The 16,489-nt window shown below is 46.5% G+C and overlaps 1 protein-coding gene across 1 annotated transcript; it reads left to right on the forward strand.

The window, feature by feature from the left end:
- The first annotated feature begins 10,012 nt into the window (after positions 1-10,012).
- Positions 10,013-11,189, forward strand: LOC135673893 (uncharacterized). The gene is made up of 2 exons (XM_065183293.1): positions 10,013-10,140; positions 10,916-11,189. Exons 1-2 carry the CDS (start codon positions 10,013-10,015, stop codon positions 11,187-11,189), a joined length of 402 nt encoding a protein of 133 aa, XP_065039365.1.
- Positions 11,190-16,489: the final 5,300 nt, after the last annotated feature.

The raw sequence follows: 16,489 nt of genomic DNA on the forward strand, positions 1-16,489 counted from the left end.
CACGAGCATGGTTCAGCCGACTGCACCTGTTCTCGATCTCATTCTTTGAACAGCTCGCAAGGGAGTTCGAGCAAAACTTCCTAGATAGCGTGCAGCCCAAGCCTTCCATCGCCACCTTGCTCGTGTTATCTCAACATGAGGGCGAACCACTCTCCCAATTCGTGGCACGCTTTACCGCTGAAATCCAAGGATTCTCGGATGCTCACCCTTCTTTAATCATGCAGGCGTTCCTGATGGGCTTGAGGCCCTCGAGGTTCTTTTAGTTGCTCATTGAGAAGTCGCCCGTGACCATCCCCGAGATGCTCCAGCGCGCCAACCAGTACATCCCTGCTGAAGCCCTAATGGCAGGAAGGTGTGAGGACAACAAGAGGCTGAGGGTGGAGCAAGCCCGAGGAGCGGCTTCGGCGCCCTCATTGCAACCTCACAAGAGGTCCGATAGGCCCGAGTTGTTACTCCCGAGGCCCTCGCCTCTGCCTCTGAATACGTCCCGTACCGAGATCTTTCTCCAGATCAAGGAGACTATGGCCATGACATGGAAGACTTCCACGACCTCCAAAACCAAATCGAGGAGCTAATCCGAAGAGGTCATCTCGAGCGCTACATCAAGGAACCCCGAGAAGCAACACCGTGCCACTGGGGACCTGTCGAGAGGTAGATCGACATCATTACCGAGGGATTAGCAGTCGGCGGTAGCAGCTCGACGGTGAGAAAGGCCTACGCCCGAAGCACGGTAGAAAAACATCCCTGACCCGAGCTCGAGCCTAAAATCACTTTCGGAGCCGAGGAGGTCGAGCGCTCCCATCACGACGATGCTTTGGTGATCTCCATCCGGATCGCCAATGCTCGGGTCAAAAGGGTAATGGTCAACACCGGGAGTTCCATCGACATGCTATACCTCGATGCCTTCAAGAAGCTCGGCTTGACCAAGGAGGACCTCACTCCCATGAACTCGGCACTCGTTGGATTTACCGGAGATTCCATCTCCCCACTCAGGACCACCACACTCCCCATCACAATGGAGAAGAGTCGAGAACCAAGACGACGATGACCTCCTTCATGGTAGTCGATCTGCCCTCGGCCTACAATGTCATCCTTGTGGGGGTGAATTAGTGCAGTGGAAAACTTTCGACGATTAAAACTACGTTCGTACGATGAAATCGTTTCTGACGTAAAACCGTTTTCGGAAACTTAACTTGAAAGCAAGTTCATAAATGAGTGCAGCAAAAGTAATGAGGAAGTAAAGCACATATGGAGGTTTGCAGTAAGGTAAGCAGCAAGAATAAATACAAACCAGAGAAGACGAGAGTTTATAGTGGTTCGGTCAATCGTGACCTACATCCACTCCTCTGATTCCTCTTCCGTCGAGGCCACCGGCATCCACTAATGATCTTCCTTTACTAGGCGAAGATCAACCTCCTTCTTATACCCCTCTTCTCCTTTTACTGGGTTTAGGAGACAACCCTTACAAGCACTCACTCTCCTCTCTTAAATAGAATTCTAACACTTAAGCTAGAGGAGGGAAATTCTAGAGATTGCAGCAGCGTTTTCTCTCTTTTAATCTCTCTGTGCTTTTGTATTTTACCCAGGGATGGGAAGGGTATTTATAGGCTCCAAACCAGTTTGAATTTGGAGCTCAAAATTGTCATCTCCTAGAATTCCGGGGGCTGGCGATTGCACCACCTGACTAGGGCGGTTGCACCGCTTGACAGAGCTTAGAGACTGAGCCTCTGGGCGGTGCCACCGCTTGTCAGGGGCGGTTGCACTGCTTGGCAGAGCTCGGAGACCGAGCTCAAGCGGTGCCACCGCCTGACTGGGGCAGTTGCACCGCTTGGCAGAGCTCGGAGACCGAGCTCAAGCGGTTCCATCGCCTGTCAGGGGTGGTTCCACCGCCTGTCAGGGGCGGTTGCACCGCCCAGTCTCGCTCGGAGACTGAGCCTAGGCGGTGCCACCGCCTACCTGGGGCGGTTGCACCACCCAACTTTCTTGGGAGACCCACTCATGGGCGGTGTCACCGCCTAGCAGGAATTTTGGTCCGAATGGGTTGATCCATTCGGCCCAATTTGGGTCTGTCAAGGGCCCAATTGCCCCCAGATTAAGTTAATGGGATCACCTCCCATTCCTAACTTAATATACATGCTAACTATGACATTTCTTAAGACATTTACTACAGCTTGCTCCGGTGCGTCAATCGCTTCTTCCGATGAGCTTCCGGCGAACTTCCGGCGAATATCCGACGAACCTTCGGTGATACTCCAACGGACTTCCGGCAGACTCCTGGACTTGTGATGATCCACTTGGCGAGTTCCGACGAGCTTTTTTTGGCAAGCTCCTGGACTTCTCGGATTTGTTCCCGTAGAACCTCCAACGACCGTCCGGACTTCCGTCGAGCTCTCGAACTCCCAACGTGATCATAGTCTTGACTCCGGCGCAACTCCTGCTGCATGTCTTACTTCCATCGTAGTTAATCCTGCACATGTAAAACAAAACTTCGATCGAGACAATTAATCCTAAGCAATTAACCAAGTTGTCCGGCATGTCATTGGTCCCTCGACGCTTCGTCCGATTCTTCGGCGCATCGTCCTCTCCTACGACCTATTGCCCAATCAGCTAGTTAACTCCGCAACTCTGATATCATTGGCATAATACCCGCTCTTCTTGGCCTGATGCCCGAGTTCACAGCCCGAAGCCTTCTGTCGATACGTCGACCGATCCACCGGCCCGACGTCCAATCTTCTGACATGTTCCTCCGGCATAATCATGATTTTTCTTGCTTTAATTGTCTCATCCTGATCGAAGTATCCTGCGTCACTCAAAATGCAGATTAAAACATAAACATATATCAAGTGGTTTCATCATCAAAATACGAGATTTAACAATCTCCCCCTTTTTGATGATGATAACCACTTGATAACGGAGTTAACCTTAACTCCCGGAGTTTAAACAAACTCCCCCTATCAATATGCCATATTGATAGAACCTTGAATTCAAACTGAATTCAAGTCATTGCAGTATTCATCATGAATACTTGCAACACGTCATCATGAACTTATGCATAACATCATACTTCTCCCCCTTTGTCATCAATAAAAAGGAGAAGTCCAACTATTCTTGTGTTTGGAATATAGGTTCAACTTATTGCATGAAAAACATAATATCAAGTTTTATCATCATGCAGTTTTGAAGCTAAAAAATTTAACAAGTGTTACATCATGCTTAGAACATTTGAGCTATCAAGTTTTAGATATGCAAGTTTTATAGCATACAAGATAGTACTTTTGGTAATGTTCAAGATAGCAAGTTCCACAATATCAAGCTAGCAAATTTTATAATATTTTAGAACATACAAGCTAGCAAATTTTATAATATTTTAGAACATGCAAGCTAGCAGTTTTGAGATGTTCAAGAAAGCAACTCTTGCTTCTTGAAATATGCAAATTTATCAAATTTTGCTAGATGTGCAAGTTAGCCTCTTGAGATAGACAAGACAACACATTTGCTTCTTTTGAGATAGCAACTTTTTGCTTCTCTTTAGACTACAAGCTAGCAATTTTTACGACATGCAAGTTTCACAATATATAAGCTAGCAAAAATTTTGAAAGCAAATGCAAGATAGCTTTCTTGTGTAAGCTTATGATTCTTGCTTCCTATTGCAACGTGCAAGTTGCAAGTTTTGCTTCTTGAGATAGACAAGATAGCACTTTTGTAATTTTTGTTTCTTAAGATAGGCAAGATTGTGATGTTTAAGATAACAAGCTCTTTCTTCTTTTTTGAGAAGTGCAAATTTTTCTTTCTTCTTGAATTGTGCAAGCTAGCTATCTCCCCCTTAGTCATTGTCAAAAAGAAGGGAAGACCCTTTATGTCGATTTCTAAATCATGAAAAAGGTGAGTAATCATTCTTATTTCAAAATTCCATAATTGAGATAAACCTTGAATTCAAACTAAGGCAATTTTAATCATGATTCACATCATATGCAATACATCACATAAAAAACATAAGTATTGCATGCATCATTTTAGCAACAAATCATAGCATTTCATCACATGGCAAGATATCAGCAAGTAAAATTACGATGCAAGTTCTTGATATCTTAACATGATGCAAACATGACATATGGCAATCATAGCATTTCGATTATCAATTTACCATATATTTCGATGCAAGCTTCTTTTGATATCTTAACATTAATTCATATATTTCTCATTCAAATATAACACTCATAGTATTAATTCATATATTTCTCCCCCTTTGTCATCAACAAAAGGAGAAGTAGCTCTAGCTATTTTAAAAGATATACAAGTTTTTGTAACATGAAGCTAGATTTTCATCACAACATATAAGCACAAAAGCATAGCAAAATTCTTAAGTTCAATTATGACAATTCAACACTTGCTTCTTGTGCAAGATTGCACTTTGCTTTTCTTTGCATGTTCTAACTAGCAAAAGCTTTCTCTCCTTTGTTTTTGTTGAAAAGAAGGGAAGAGTACAAGCTAGCCAACATTTACCTTGAGCTAACAATCTTTCTCCCCCTATGTCATTACCGAAAAGAAGGAAGAAATCAATGGCCAAAAAATTTTAATTATTATACAAGCCATATTACAAAATCATGTCATGATATCAAGAAAATTCAAGAAGGATATGATTCATTCGACAAATCCTTTTAATAGAGCAAAAGAATTATACAACCAAGGATCATGATTAAAATATATCAATATCATAGATCAAGTCATGATTCATGATTCATCATAAAGTAAATTAATTTTTAGTCATCACATAAGGCATTTAAAAAATTTGAAACATAGGAGAATGATTAATTTAAGCATGCAATGTTTCAATCAAATTCAAGTCATGAATACCAATACTTTCATATTGTGAGTTTCAATTCATGAATACCAAAAGATATTATTTGTGATTCTAATTTTGCAAGATCAAGATTATGATTTAGATAAAACTCATTCAAATCAAATCGTTAACTTGAAACTCATAATCAAGTCATCAAAATCAATTTTGAGATTCACAAAATATCATGAAATCATTAATCTCGATCAGATGGGAAAAGCATTTTTTAAGTGATTTTTTTTCATCTAAGCATGCCTTAGTCTTTATATGCCAAATCAAGATAAGTATGAAAGTTCAAGACGTAAAGGCAAAATCTTATAAAACAACTCATCAAACAAGATTTTAAACATCCATTTTCAAGCCATATAAAGAGTAAGTCAAGGATTCAATTATCTCATGTCATGAATTCCAATAGGCATCTCAAAATATCAACATTTCTTAGATATGCATGATACTAAAACATGGTTTCAAATCTTCAACATATAACATGCATAAATTCAAAAATTGAAAGGAGAAAGGAAGAATTCAAAGGTACAAATATTTCAACCATCTCGTAAACAAATGTAAGACCAAGTCATGAATCCAAAATTCCATGAATTAAAATGATCATCAAAGGTAATCTCATGTTATTCCAAGAAATCAATATCATGATTTTGATAAAACTCATTTCGAAGTTCATTGTTTATTTTAGATTTTTTTTTAATAAACTTGTTAAGATTTAGTGTTCGAAGTTAAAGTTCATCATTGTCCTCATCACTTGAGTCATCGCTCAAGTGGTTCATTTGTCCGGAGTTCCAAATCCTTCCTGTTCTTTGGAAGGTTGTTTTGTTCATCATGTTCATCATATGCATTATGCACCATTTCATATGTCATCAACGAACCAATTAGTTCTTAAGTGGTAAGTTGTTTAGATTTTTAGCTTCTTGTATTGCAATTACTTTTGAATCCCACTTCTTAGAAAGAGAACGCAAAATCTTGTTTATGAGTTCAAAATCCGAAAAACATTTGCCAAGAGCTCTTAAACCATTGACGACATCCGTAAAATGGGTGTACATGTCACCAATGGTTTCGCTTGGCTTCATTTGAAAAAGCTCAAAACTACGCATCAAAAAGTTGATTTTCGAATATTTCACTCTAGAAGTGCCTTCGTGTGTGATTTCAAGAGTGTGCCATATGTCAAAAGTCATTTCGCACAAAGAAACCTGATTGAACTCATTTTTGTCCAAAGCGCAAAATAAGGCATTCATAGCCTTTGCGTTTAAAGAAAAATACTTCTTCTCCAAATCCGACCATTCGTTCATCGATTTAGAGGGAAGTTGAAAACCATTTTCAACAATTTCCCATAAATCCAAATTCATAGAAATCAAGAAAACTCTCATTCGAGTTTTCCAATAAGTGTAGTCCAATCTGTTAAACAACGGTGGACGAACAACCGATAAACCCTCTTTAAAGCCATGAAGAGCCATTTCTCTTGGGTGTAAATCCGAAATGAGAAATACCGGGCTCTGATACCAATTGTTAGATCAAGGGCACTAAGAGGGGGGGGGGTGGTGAATTAGTACAACGGAAAACTTTCGACAATTAAAACTACGTTCGTACGATGAAATCGTTTCTGATGTAAAACCATTTTCGGAAACTTAACTTGAAAGCGAGTTCGTAAATGAGTGCAGCAAAAGTAATGAGGAAGTAAAGCATATATGGAGGTTTGCAGTAAGGTAAGCAGCAAGAATAAATGCAAACTAGAGAAGATGAGAGTTTATAGTGGTTCGGTCAATCGTGACCTACATCCACTCCTCTGATTCCTCTTCCGTCGAGGCCATCGGCATTCACTAACGATCTTCTTTTACTATGTGAAGATCAACCTCCTTTTTACACCCCTCTTCTCCTTTTACTAGGTTTACGAGATAACCCTTACAAGCACTCACTTTCCTCTCTTAAATAGAGTTCTAACACTTAAGCTAGAGGAGGGAAATTTTAGAGATTGCAACAGCATTTTCTCTCTTTTAATCTCTTTGTGCTTATGTGTTTTACCCAAGGATGGGAGGGGTATTTATAAGCTCCAAACCTGTTTGAATTTGGAGCTCAAAACTGTCATCTCTCGGAATTCCGGGGTCTAGCGGTTGCACCGCCTGACATAGCTCGGAGACTGAGCCTCTGGGCGGTGCCACCGCTTGTCAGGGGTAGTTGCATCACTTGGCAAAGCTCGGAGACCGAGCTCAAGCAGTGCCACCGCCTAACTAGGGCGGTTGCACCGCTTGGCAAAGCTCGGAGACCGAGCTCAGGCGGTTGCACCGCCCAGTTTCACTCGGAGACTGAGCCCAAGCGGTGCCACCACCTGCCTAGGGTGGTTGCACCACCCAGCTTTCCTGGGAGACCCACTCCTGGGCGGTGCCACCGCCTAGCAGAAATTCTGGTCCGAATGGGTTGATCCATTCGATCCAATTTGGGTATGTCAATGGCCTAATTGCCCCCAGATTAAGTTAATGGGATCACCTCCCATTCCTAACTTAATATACATGCTAACTACGACATTTTTTAAGACATTTACTATAGCTTGCTCCGGTGCGTCAATCGCTTCTTCCGGCGAACATCCGACGAACCATCGGCGATGCTCCAACAGACTTTCGGCAAACTCCTGGACTTGCGACGATCCACTTCGCGAGTTCTGATGAGCTTCTTTTGGCAAGCTCCTGGACTTCTCGGATTTGTTCCCGCAGAACCTCCGACGACCGTCCGAACTTCCATCGAGCTCTCAAACTCCCAACGTGATCATTGTCTTGACTCCAGTGCAACTCCTGCTGCATGTCTTACTTCCATCGTAGTTAATCCTGCACATGTAAAACAAAACTTTGATTGAGACAATTAATCCTAAGCAATTAACCAAGTTGTTCGGCATGTCATTGGTCCCTCGACGCTTCGTCTGATTCTTCGGCGCATCGTCCTCTCCTGCGGCCTATTGCTCAATCGGCCAGTTGACTCCGCAACTCCGATATCCTTGGCACAATACCCGCTCTTCTTGGCCCGATACCCGAGTCCACGGCCTGAAGCCTTCTGTCGATACATCGACCGATCCACCGGCCCGACATCCAATCTTCTGACATGTTCCTCCAGCACAACATGATTTTTCTTGCTTTAATTGTCTTATCCTGATCGAAGCATCCTGCATCACTCAAAATGTAGATTAAAATATAAACACATATCAAGTGGTTTCATCATCAAAATACGAGATTCAACAATCCTCGGCTGCCCGACGCTCAACAATCTGAAAGCGGTAGTTTCCACCTACCACCGGGCCATCAAATTTCTGACTTCGACGGGGGTCGGGGAGCCCAAAGCGATCTGGGAGAATCAAGGCGGTGCTACCTTACAACAGTTACACTCCTAGAGAAGTCACACCCCAGTCAAGTCCCAGATCCCCGTGAAGGAGCCATGGCACCGATGCATCTAGAGCCCCCCGAGCAACTCACCGAGGTACCCTTGAAAAGGAACTGGCCCGATTTGACCATAAAAATCGGAACGAAACTCCCCGAAGCAAATCAGCTCCAGCTCATCGATTTCTTGAGGGAAAATGCTGATGTGTTTGCATGGTCCCCCAAGGAGATGCCCGGGATTAACCTAGAGGTGACCCAGCACCAGCTCAACATTGACCCCGAGGCTAGGCCGATGAAGCAAAAGGCCAAGGAAGTTCGCTCCCAACCAGTAGAAGGCGATCGGTGACGAGATCGACCGCCTTAAAGAGGCAGGATTTATTACCGAGGTGAAAATCTCTCGGTGGCTGTCGAATGTAGTCCTCGTTAAGAAACCTAATGAAAGCTGGAGGATGTGCATTGATTACATCGATCTCAACCGGGCATGCCCCAAAGACTGCTATCCACTCCCAAGGATAGACCAACTGGTCGATGCCACCACAGGCTATGAACTCCTTACGTTTATGGATGCATTCTCAGGCTACAACCAAATCCGGATGGCACCACGAGATCAAGAGAACACTGCCTTCATCACCGACAGAGGAGTGTATTGCTACAAAGTAATGCCTTTCGGCCTAAAAAATGCTGAAGCGACCTACCAAAGAATGGTCGACAAGCTATTCAAGCAACAGCTCGGGAGGAACATGGAAGTGTATGTGGACAGCATGATCGTGAAGAGCAAGGCTGCAAGCACACACCTAGTCGACCTGGCGGAGACATTCCAAACACTCAAGCGGTTCAACATGTTCTTGAATCCTGCGAAGTGCATCTTCGGGGTCAGCTCAGGAAAATTCCTCGGTTTCATCATCCACCAGAGAGGGATAGATGCCAACTGAGAAAAGGTTCGAGCCATAACCGAGATGCATCCCCCCCCCCCCCCCCCCACCCCCCCCCGCTCGATCAAGGAGGTGTAGCACCTCGTCGAGAAGTTGGCGGCACTCAGTAGGTTCGTGTCGCGATCAGGCGACAAGTGCCTCCCCTTTTTCTGGGCTCTGCGGTAGGCCGATAGCTTCACATGGACCCTGGAATGCGAGGAAGCCTTCGAAAAGTTAAAGGCATGCCTCGCTCGCTTGCCCCGACTTGCCTCGCCCGAGCCGGGCGAGACCCTCGGTCTTTACCTGGCGGCCTCGGCATAGGCAATCAGCTCGGTGTTAACTCGGGAAACGCCACCAATACAACAACCTGTCTATTATGTCAGCCACGTTCTCATCAAGTTCGAGGTGCGGTATTCCCCGATCGAGAAGCTGACCCTCGCATTGATAAAGACGACCCAAAAGCTACGACCATATTTCTAAGCTCACACGATCAAAGTGATAACCGACCAACCGTTGCAGCAAATCCTCTCCAAATTTTGTGGTGGTCGGTCGAGCTCAGTGAGTTCGACATTCAATACACCCCTAGAACGGCCTCCAAAGCCCAAGTACTGGCTAACTTCATCTCCGAGCTGACTCCTGAAGATCATGCTATTGGACAAGGGAACAACGAGAGCACATGGACCCTGCATGTGGATGGCTCGGCCACTGCCGACGTGGCCGGGGTCGGACTTATCCTCAAAAGCTCATCCGGAGAAACCTACAAGAGATCGCTTCGATTACAATTTTGGGCCACCAACAATGAGGCCGAGTACGAGGCGCTACTCCATGGCCTACGCCTCACCCTAGAGATGCATGTGGGCAATATTGAGGTCTTCAGCAACTCCTAGCTAGTGATGGGACACGTCAACGGGAACTACGAAGCTCGGGACCCGACAATGGCGTTATACCTGACAGAAGTGAAACAGCTCGCCCATTGCTTCAACCGCCTCTCGGTCACTAGAGTACCTCAGGCACAGAACATGTAGGCCGATGCGTTGGCCAGATCAGCCTCCGCTTGTAGCCTGGTGGTAACCCCAGCAACTGAATCTGTAACGGCACAGACAATACCAACCCACGGCGTTGCCGAAATAGAGGTCTTGCCGAACTGGATGGAAGAAATCCTCCGCTTCAAGGAGGACGGGATGCAGCCTGACGACTTGATGGTCACAAGATGACTGAGGTGAACCCAAGCCTAGTACTGCATGGTTGGTGGAAAGTGTACTGGAGAGCTTTCTCTCAACCTCTCTTGCGCTGTCTCGCACCATCAGAAGTTGAACGGTCCTCGCCGAACTCCACGAGGGGATTTATGGGGAGCACATCGGGGGTCGAACCTTAGCCTTCAAGACCCTCAGACAAGGGTACTATTAGCCGACCATGCGCTAGGATGCCATATCATATGTGCAGCGGTGCCAACAGTGTCAAAGGCACACCAGGCTGCAACACCAGCTGGCGGTGCCTCGTACCCCGATGGATGTGGCCTGGCCCTTTGCCCAATGAGGACTTGACCTCCTCGGGCCTTTTCCTCCAGCTTCGAGACAACGACGCTTCCTTATAGTCGGAGTCGACTACTTCACGAAGTGGGTTGAAGCTGAACCCTTAGCCTCCATCACCGAGAAACAAGTTCAATGCTTCACATGGAAGAACATTATTACCCGGTTCGGAATCCCGAGGGCTATCATCACCGACAACGGAGCTCAATTCAACAACACTAAATTCAAGGCCTATTGCCAGTCATATGGGATATAATTGAGGTTCAGCTCGGTCGCGCACCCCCAGACCAACGGTCAGGCTGAAGTAATGAATCGGGCGATCCTGAAAGGCCTCAAGAAGAGGGTCTCGGGTGCATGCGGAGCCTGGGTGGACGAGCTCCCTAGCGTCCTATGGTCAATGCAAACGACTCCCAAAACTGCCTCGGGGGAATCTCCGTTCAGCCTGGTGTTCGGGACCGAAGTAGTCCTCCCACCTGAAATGGTGTTCCCGACCTTGTGCACCACCATCTATGAGCAAGACAACTCCGAGGAGGGCCTATGAGCAAACCTAGATCTCCTTGAAGAAAGAAGAGCCGAGGCACACTTGCGAACCTTGGCATACAAAAAGGCTATGACTCGGATGTATAACTACAAAGTTCGCCCGCGATCGATCAAGGTCAAAGACCTCATCCTTCGAAGGGCTAAGGTAAGCGACCCAACCCAAGTGAGGGGTAAACTCATGCTAAACTGGGAAGGCCCCTATCGAGTCTATGATGTGGTCCGAGAAGGGACCTACCACCTTAAGACTATGGAGGGAAACCCTCTGCCAAGGACATGGAATGCAACAAATTTAAAGAGATTCTATCTGTAAAGACAAAAGGTCAAGGTGCCAAAAAGATATGTTTCATTGATCAAAAGAAGCATACACATCCGCGATCGGGCAAGACAAGAAGTCAGGATGCCGAAACAATAGTTTTTCATTGATGAAAAGAAATACACATTGTGGTCGGGCAAGACAATCTCAAAATTTGACCCGCCAAAGTGAAAAAGAAAAAGTACAACTCTCAGTTTGGAGGAGTCTTGGGCCCGTTGTCGAAAGGGATGCTCGCTAGCATGTCGACGCTTTGATCCTCCGACTGATTGGCAAATGGGTCGGACTCTAGTTCTAGGTCCGGGTACCTCGCTCAAAAGCGAGCATAAGCCACCTGGTACTCGAACTCATACGTCACCCGCCCCGACCTAACCAAGCCGCGCTCGAACTCGGGGGACGACTTGTATTCGGTGATCACCCCATTGATCTTCTCAGGCAGCACTAAGCCCTCCTCCTTCAGAATCTCCTCAGCGGTCCAGGCAGAAGATCTGACGGATTCAACATCTCGAGAGAGGGTCAACAGCTCATCATGGAGAGTCCGAACACGCACTCGACTTTCCTCCAGCTCGGTCTTCAGATGAGTCACCTCCTTGCCTAGAGTCGAGGCACGCTATTCGGTCGCGGCGACGGCCTTCGGGCCCATTCCGACCTTCAGCTCCAAGACCTCCATGCGCAAAGCAGAGTTGGAGTCCTAGAGGCGCTCGATCACCCTTCCGGCATCACGAACGTGATCAATCAACGCCATGGTGTAATGCTGGCCCTGCACGAAGGTCGGAGTTAGAATCCACACACCGAAGGAAGGACCAAACAAGGGAAAAGCAGCACTACTTACCCAGACAAATGACTTGGCTGCCCGGTCCATCAGCAGCTCCGAAGAGCAATAGAGCTCCTTTGCCAGCGCCGGGTGGAGCGCCTCCCGGATAAATTCCTGGGCGCTCGGCCCGTCGACCCAGATGTGATTGTCGGCCTTGAGGTTCGCCCACCAAGAGGCGTAGGGGGTGCCCAGCTCCCCAGCAGGGAGGTCGGCCATGCTTAAGGCTTAGAACTGCTCGCCTTCAGCTTGAGAACGGATGCAGCATAAGTCTCGCATCGACTTTGGGCGCATCGATGACCTCCTCAAGGGGTCACTGTAGGACAATCCGGCCACCCTCTTTCCTCTCGCACTCCCCGAGCCCTCGTCTTAGGGAGTAGCCCTGGACGACTCTGGGACGACACTCTCGTGAGTAGCCGAGCTCGCATACATCTTTCGGGTCCCGATTTTCGCCCTCTTCTACAGGCGACCTGCCTCTGGAGACCCCGACGTTCTCCTTGGCGTGCCCCTCTATGAGGCACTCCCGGCACCAGAAGCCTCGCCACCTCGAGATGGTGGCGCGACGACCTTGGCATGAGCATCCTCTTCACCGACTGAAGGTTCACCATCTCTCCAAACAAAAGCCCGGTCGGTCAGCTAGCTCAGGATGAATAGACGATCCATAACATGCGAATGACCATAACCCTAGTGGCTGGGCTCAGTCCCGCCTCGACCAGCCACTCCTCGGTCATCTCCCTAATTGCCCGAGAAGAGGACAAAATGCCCCTTAATCGATTCATGGCCATTGTTTCTCCGACAGAAAGAAACGTGGGGACATTGTCGATGGTTCGAGAAGTCCATCCGGTACTGAAACCCCACCCCGACTACAACTGATGAAGAAGAAGCGACTCTTCAAAACCTTGTTGTTGGAAGGAGCATCGCTAATCTTAAAACCGCTATGGGTGGTTAGGTAATACTTGCCTCGCCCCTTACACAAATGGAAGTAGGCCAGGAAGAGGGTCCTGGTCGGCTCGATCCCTGCTCCCCGAAACTCCCCGAGAAAAGCCACCAGATAGCGCTAAGAGTTTGACACCATCTGGGATGGCGATATTCCCCACTTACGAATGCACTCCTCGATAACGGGATGCAACAGGAACCGTAGTCCTGCCTCGAGGGCACCCACGATCAGCCCAAATCCGTTGGGAAACTGATCGTATGGCCACTGACCGGGCCGAGGGGCGTGAACACCATAGCACTTCGAATAGCGATCCCAAAGTGCCCCTAAAAGTTCCTTGGTCACCACCTAGTCTACATCATGCTACGACTTGAGGTTTTCAAGTGCGACAAAACTCCTTGCGGCCTTCGAAGGTGTGCCACCCAAAGATAAACTGACTGTTGGGAAATCATGGGGGCAACATCACATGCGCAGCGGAAGAACAAGAAAACAAAATCCCCGATTCCCAAAAAGATGTTCGTCGTCGTGCAAAGATTGGTGCGAAAAAATTCGCGAAACATGAAACTGCGTATAGAGTAGATTGTGTTACCTAGGGAGATCGTATATCCATGTTTCCTTACAGATCCTTAGGAGAGGGTAAAGGAGGTCAAGCGTCCTCCTCTCTAGCGGTGATCCACACAGTAGGGTTACGACGACGCTCCTAAAAAACTCCAGGCCTGATCTGAGGTGGAGAGGAAGAGGAGAATAGGAAAGGCAAGCAAAGGCTCTAGCCTATGAGGCTCTGAATCCCTCCTATTTATAGAGGTCCCCTGTCAAACCCTAATGGGTCCTCCCCTAGTGGGTATTGGATCTGCATCCAATAAGACAAGGGCTCCGTCGGATATCTCATATCCGAACCTCTACTCATCGCAATCCCTACCATATGTGTGTGACCCTCTAGGCCCAATATCGAGCTGGCCGTGAGTCATACCTGTCAGAACTCCTTCTAACTCAGTGAATTATTATCTCTGTAATAATTCACTTGACTCATCGACTACGGAAGTACTAGGCCACTACGCCGTAGTCCCCAAACGATACAGGGGAATCCAATCCATTGGACCTGTCTGTCCTAAGTTACCGTGTACCTATAGTCCCTCATCCATCTAATATCCCAGAAACCGTATATCGAGCATGGTGCTGTCAGACCCATACGGTTTCTACTCGAGTCTCGCTCTAATCGGATTCTCCCGGAGAACTCTTTCTCTCTCAACCCGAATGACCCTGGCCAGGGATTTGTCTGAGCAAGAACACATGGGATATTCCTCTCATGACGTCGAGAGTGGATGATCCTCTATCGACACTTAATAGCTCTCGTAAGGTCGACTACCACTCCCAATGACCAACTGTACTAGATCTGGGACAGCCAAACCTATAAGTCTGGTATCAAAGAGTGGAGCACTCATACAGGACATCCTTGGTGTCTCAAGTCTAAGGACCAGATACACCACTAGGACTACGGAATCGCTGTCTGACAATAAGGCATCATCAACCATCCAGCATTCCATAAGCGGATCAATCAGTGAACTCATTCTCCAATGAGCACCTGTACTGTATCCCTAGTGTCCCTACACGAGCAACTATGAGACCAGCTGCATCCATCATATGGATGGGTATACAGCACACCAGTCTATCCGGTTATCACGATGTCCCTCTCGAGTAACCTATGACCGGGATTATTTAGGATATGTGTTTAAAGGTGAACCGATCTTATTATCGTGATCTCATCACGATCCGATTCCCATTGCACAAATCCAAGTACATCACAATATATATATGCACATATGCAATAGTTATAAAGTGATATACGCCAAAATATAATAAGCAAAAAGATTATGTATCAAGTCACACGTGCCATCACTCACGTGATTGGCTTGCTGGGCACCTATGACTAGCAATCTCCCACTTGACCTAAAGCCAATCACCTATGTGTCTGATCCCCATCAGACCCCTGTGACGCTCAAAGACAAAATGAGACAACGACTTTGTCAGTGGATCTGCAATGTTATCTTCGGATGGAACTCTTTCCACTGCTACATATCCTCAGGTTACGATCTTTCTGATAAGTTGGAACCTCCTCAGAACACTTCTGATGAGACCCGGGTTCCCTTATTCGAGTAATCGCTCCATAGTTGTCGCAATATAAGGAGATCGGCTCCTCGCTACCCGGCACGACTCCCAAATCTGTGATGAACTTCTTCACCCAGACTCCCTCCTTTGCTGCATCTAATGCAGCAATGTACTCCGCCTTTGTGGTCGAGTCAGCAGTGGTATCTTGCTTGGAACTCTTCCAGCACACTGCTCCTCCATTCAAGGTGTACATATACCATGAATTCGACTTGCTATCATCGACATCAGACTAAAAACTTGAGTGAGTCAGTGTAGGCTTCAACCTTAAGGCTATTACCTCCATATACTAGTAAAAGATCCTTAGTCCTTCTCAAGTACATAAGGATACACTTTACTGCTTTCCAGTGCTCTAAGCCTGGATCCGCCTGATACCTGCTCGTGACACTCAGAGCATGCGCTATATCAGGCCTAGTACATAGCATGGCATACATGATAGACCCTATTACTGAGGCATAAGGTATCATATACATGTTCGCCCTTTCTTGGAATTTTCAATGCCAAACATTTTGACAATGGTTTCTATGTACCTGGACTAGGACAAGCCAAGCATCCTTTTGGATCTATCTCTATAGATTCTAATCCCCAAGATATAGGATGCTTTGTTAGGATCGAGAGCACTAAGAGAGGGGGGGGGGGGGGGGGGGGGGGAGGGTGAATTAGTGCAGCGGAAATCTTTCAGCGATTAAAAATGAAAGCTGCGTTCGTTCGATAAAAAACGATTTCGATGTAAAAGCCGATTCTAAGATAACTTAAGATTAAGCGCAGTTTACGTCTGCATGCAGTTTGCGTATGAACGCAGTTTGCATCTAAACTCAGTTTAAGTCTAAACTCAGTTTACGTTTAAACGCAGTTTGCGTCTAAACACTATTTGCGCAGTTTACGTCTAAATGCAGTTTTACGTCTAAACGCAATTTTACATCTAAACGCAGGTTGCGTAGTTTACGTCTAAACGCAATTTTACGTCTAAACGCAGTTTGCGTCTAAACGCAGTTCTATGTCTAAACACAGTTTGCGCAGTTTACGTCTAAACGCAGTTTTACGTCTAAACACAGTTTTGGAAAGATCTGAACTTAGAAACTC

The sequence above is a fragment of the Musa acuminata genome, chromosome BXJ1-5 (assembly GCF_036884655.1).
Source record: "Musa acuminata AAA Group cultivar baxijiao chromosome BXJ1-5, Cavendish_Baxijiao_AAA, whole genome shotgun sequence".
In the NCBI taxonomy this organism is placed as follows: domain Eukaryota; kingdom Viridiplantae; phylum Streptophyta; class Magnoliopsida; order Zingiberales; family Musaceae; genus Musa; species Musa acuminata.

Excerpts from the sequence above, each read along its gene's own strand:
- LOC135673893 (XM_065183293.1), top strand. The coding sequence starts at position 10,013 with ATGGGACACGTCAACGGGAACTACGAAGCTCGGGACCCGACAATGGCG. Across the intron at positions 10,141-10,915 it reads GTACCTCAGGCACAGAACAT|CTCGGTCGCGCACCCCCAGA; the intron begins GTAGGCCGATGC and ends ATTGAGGTTCAG.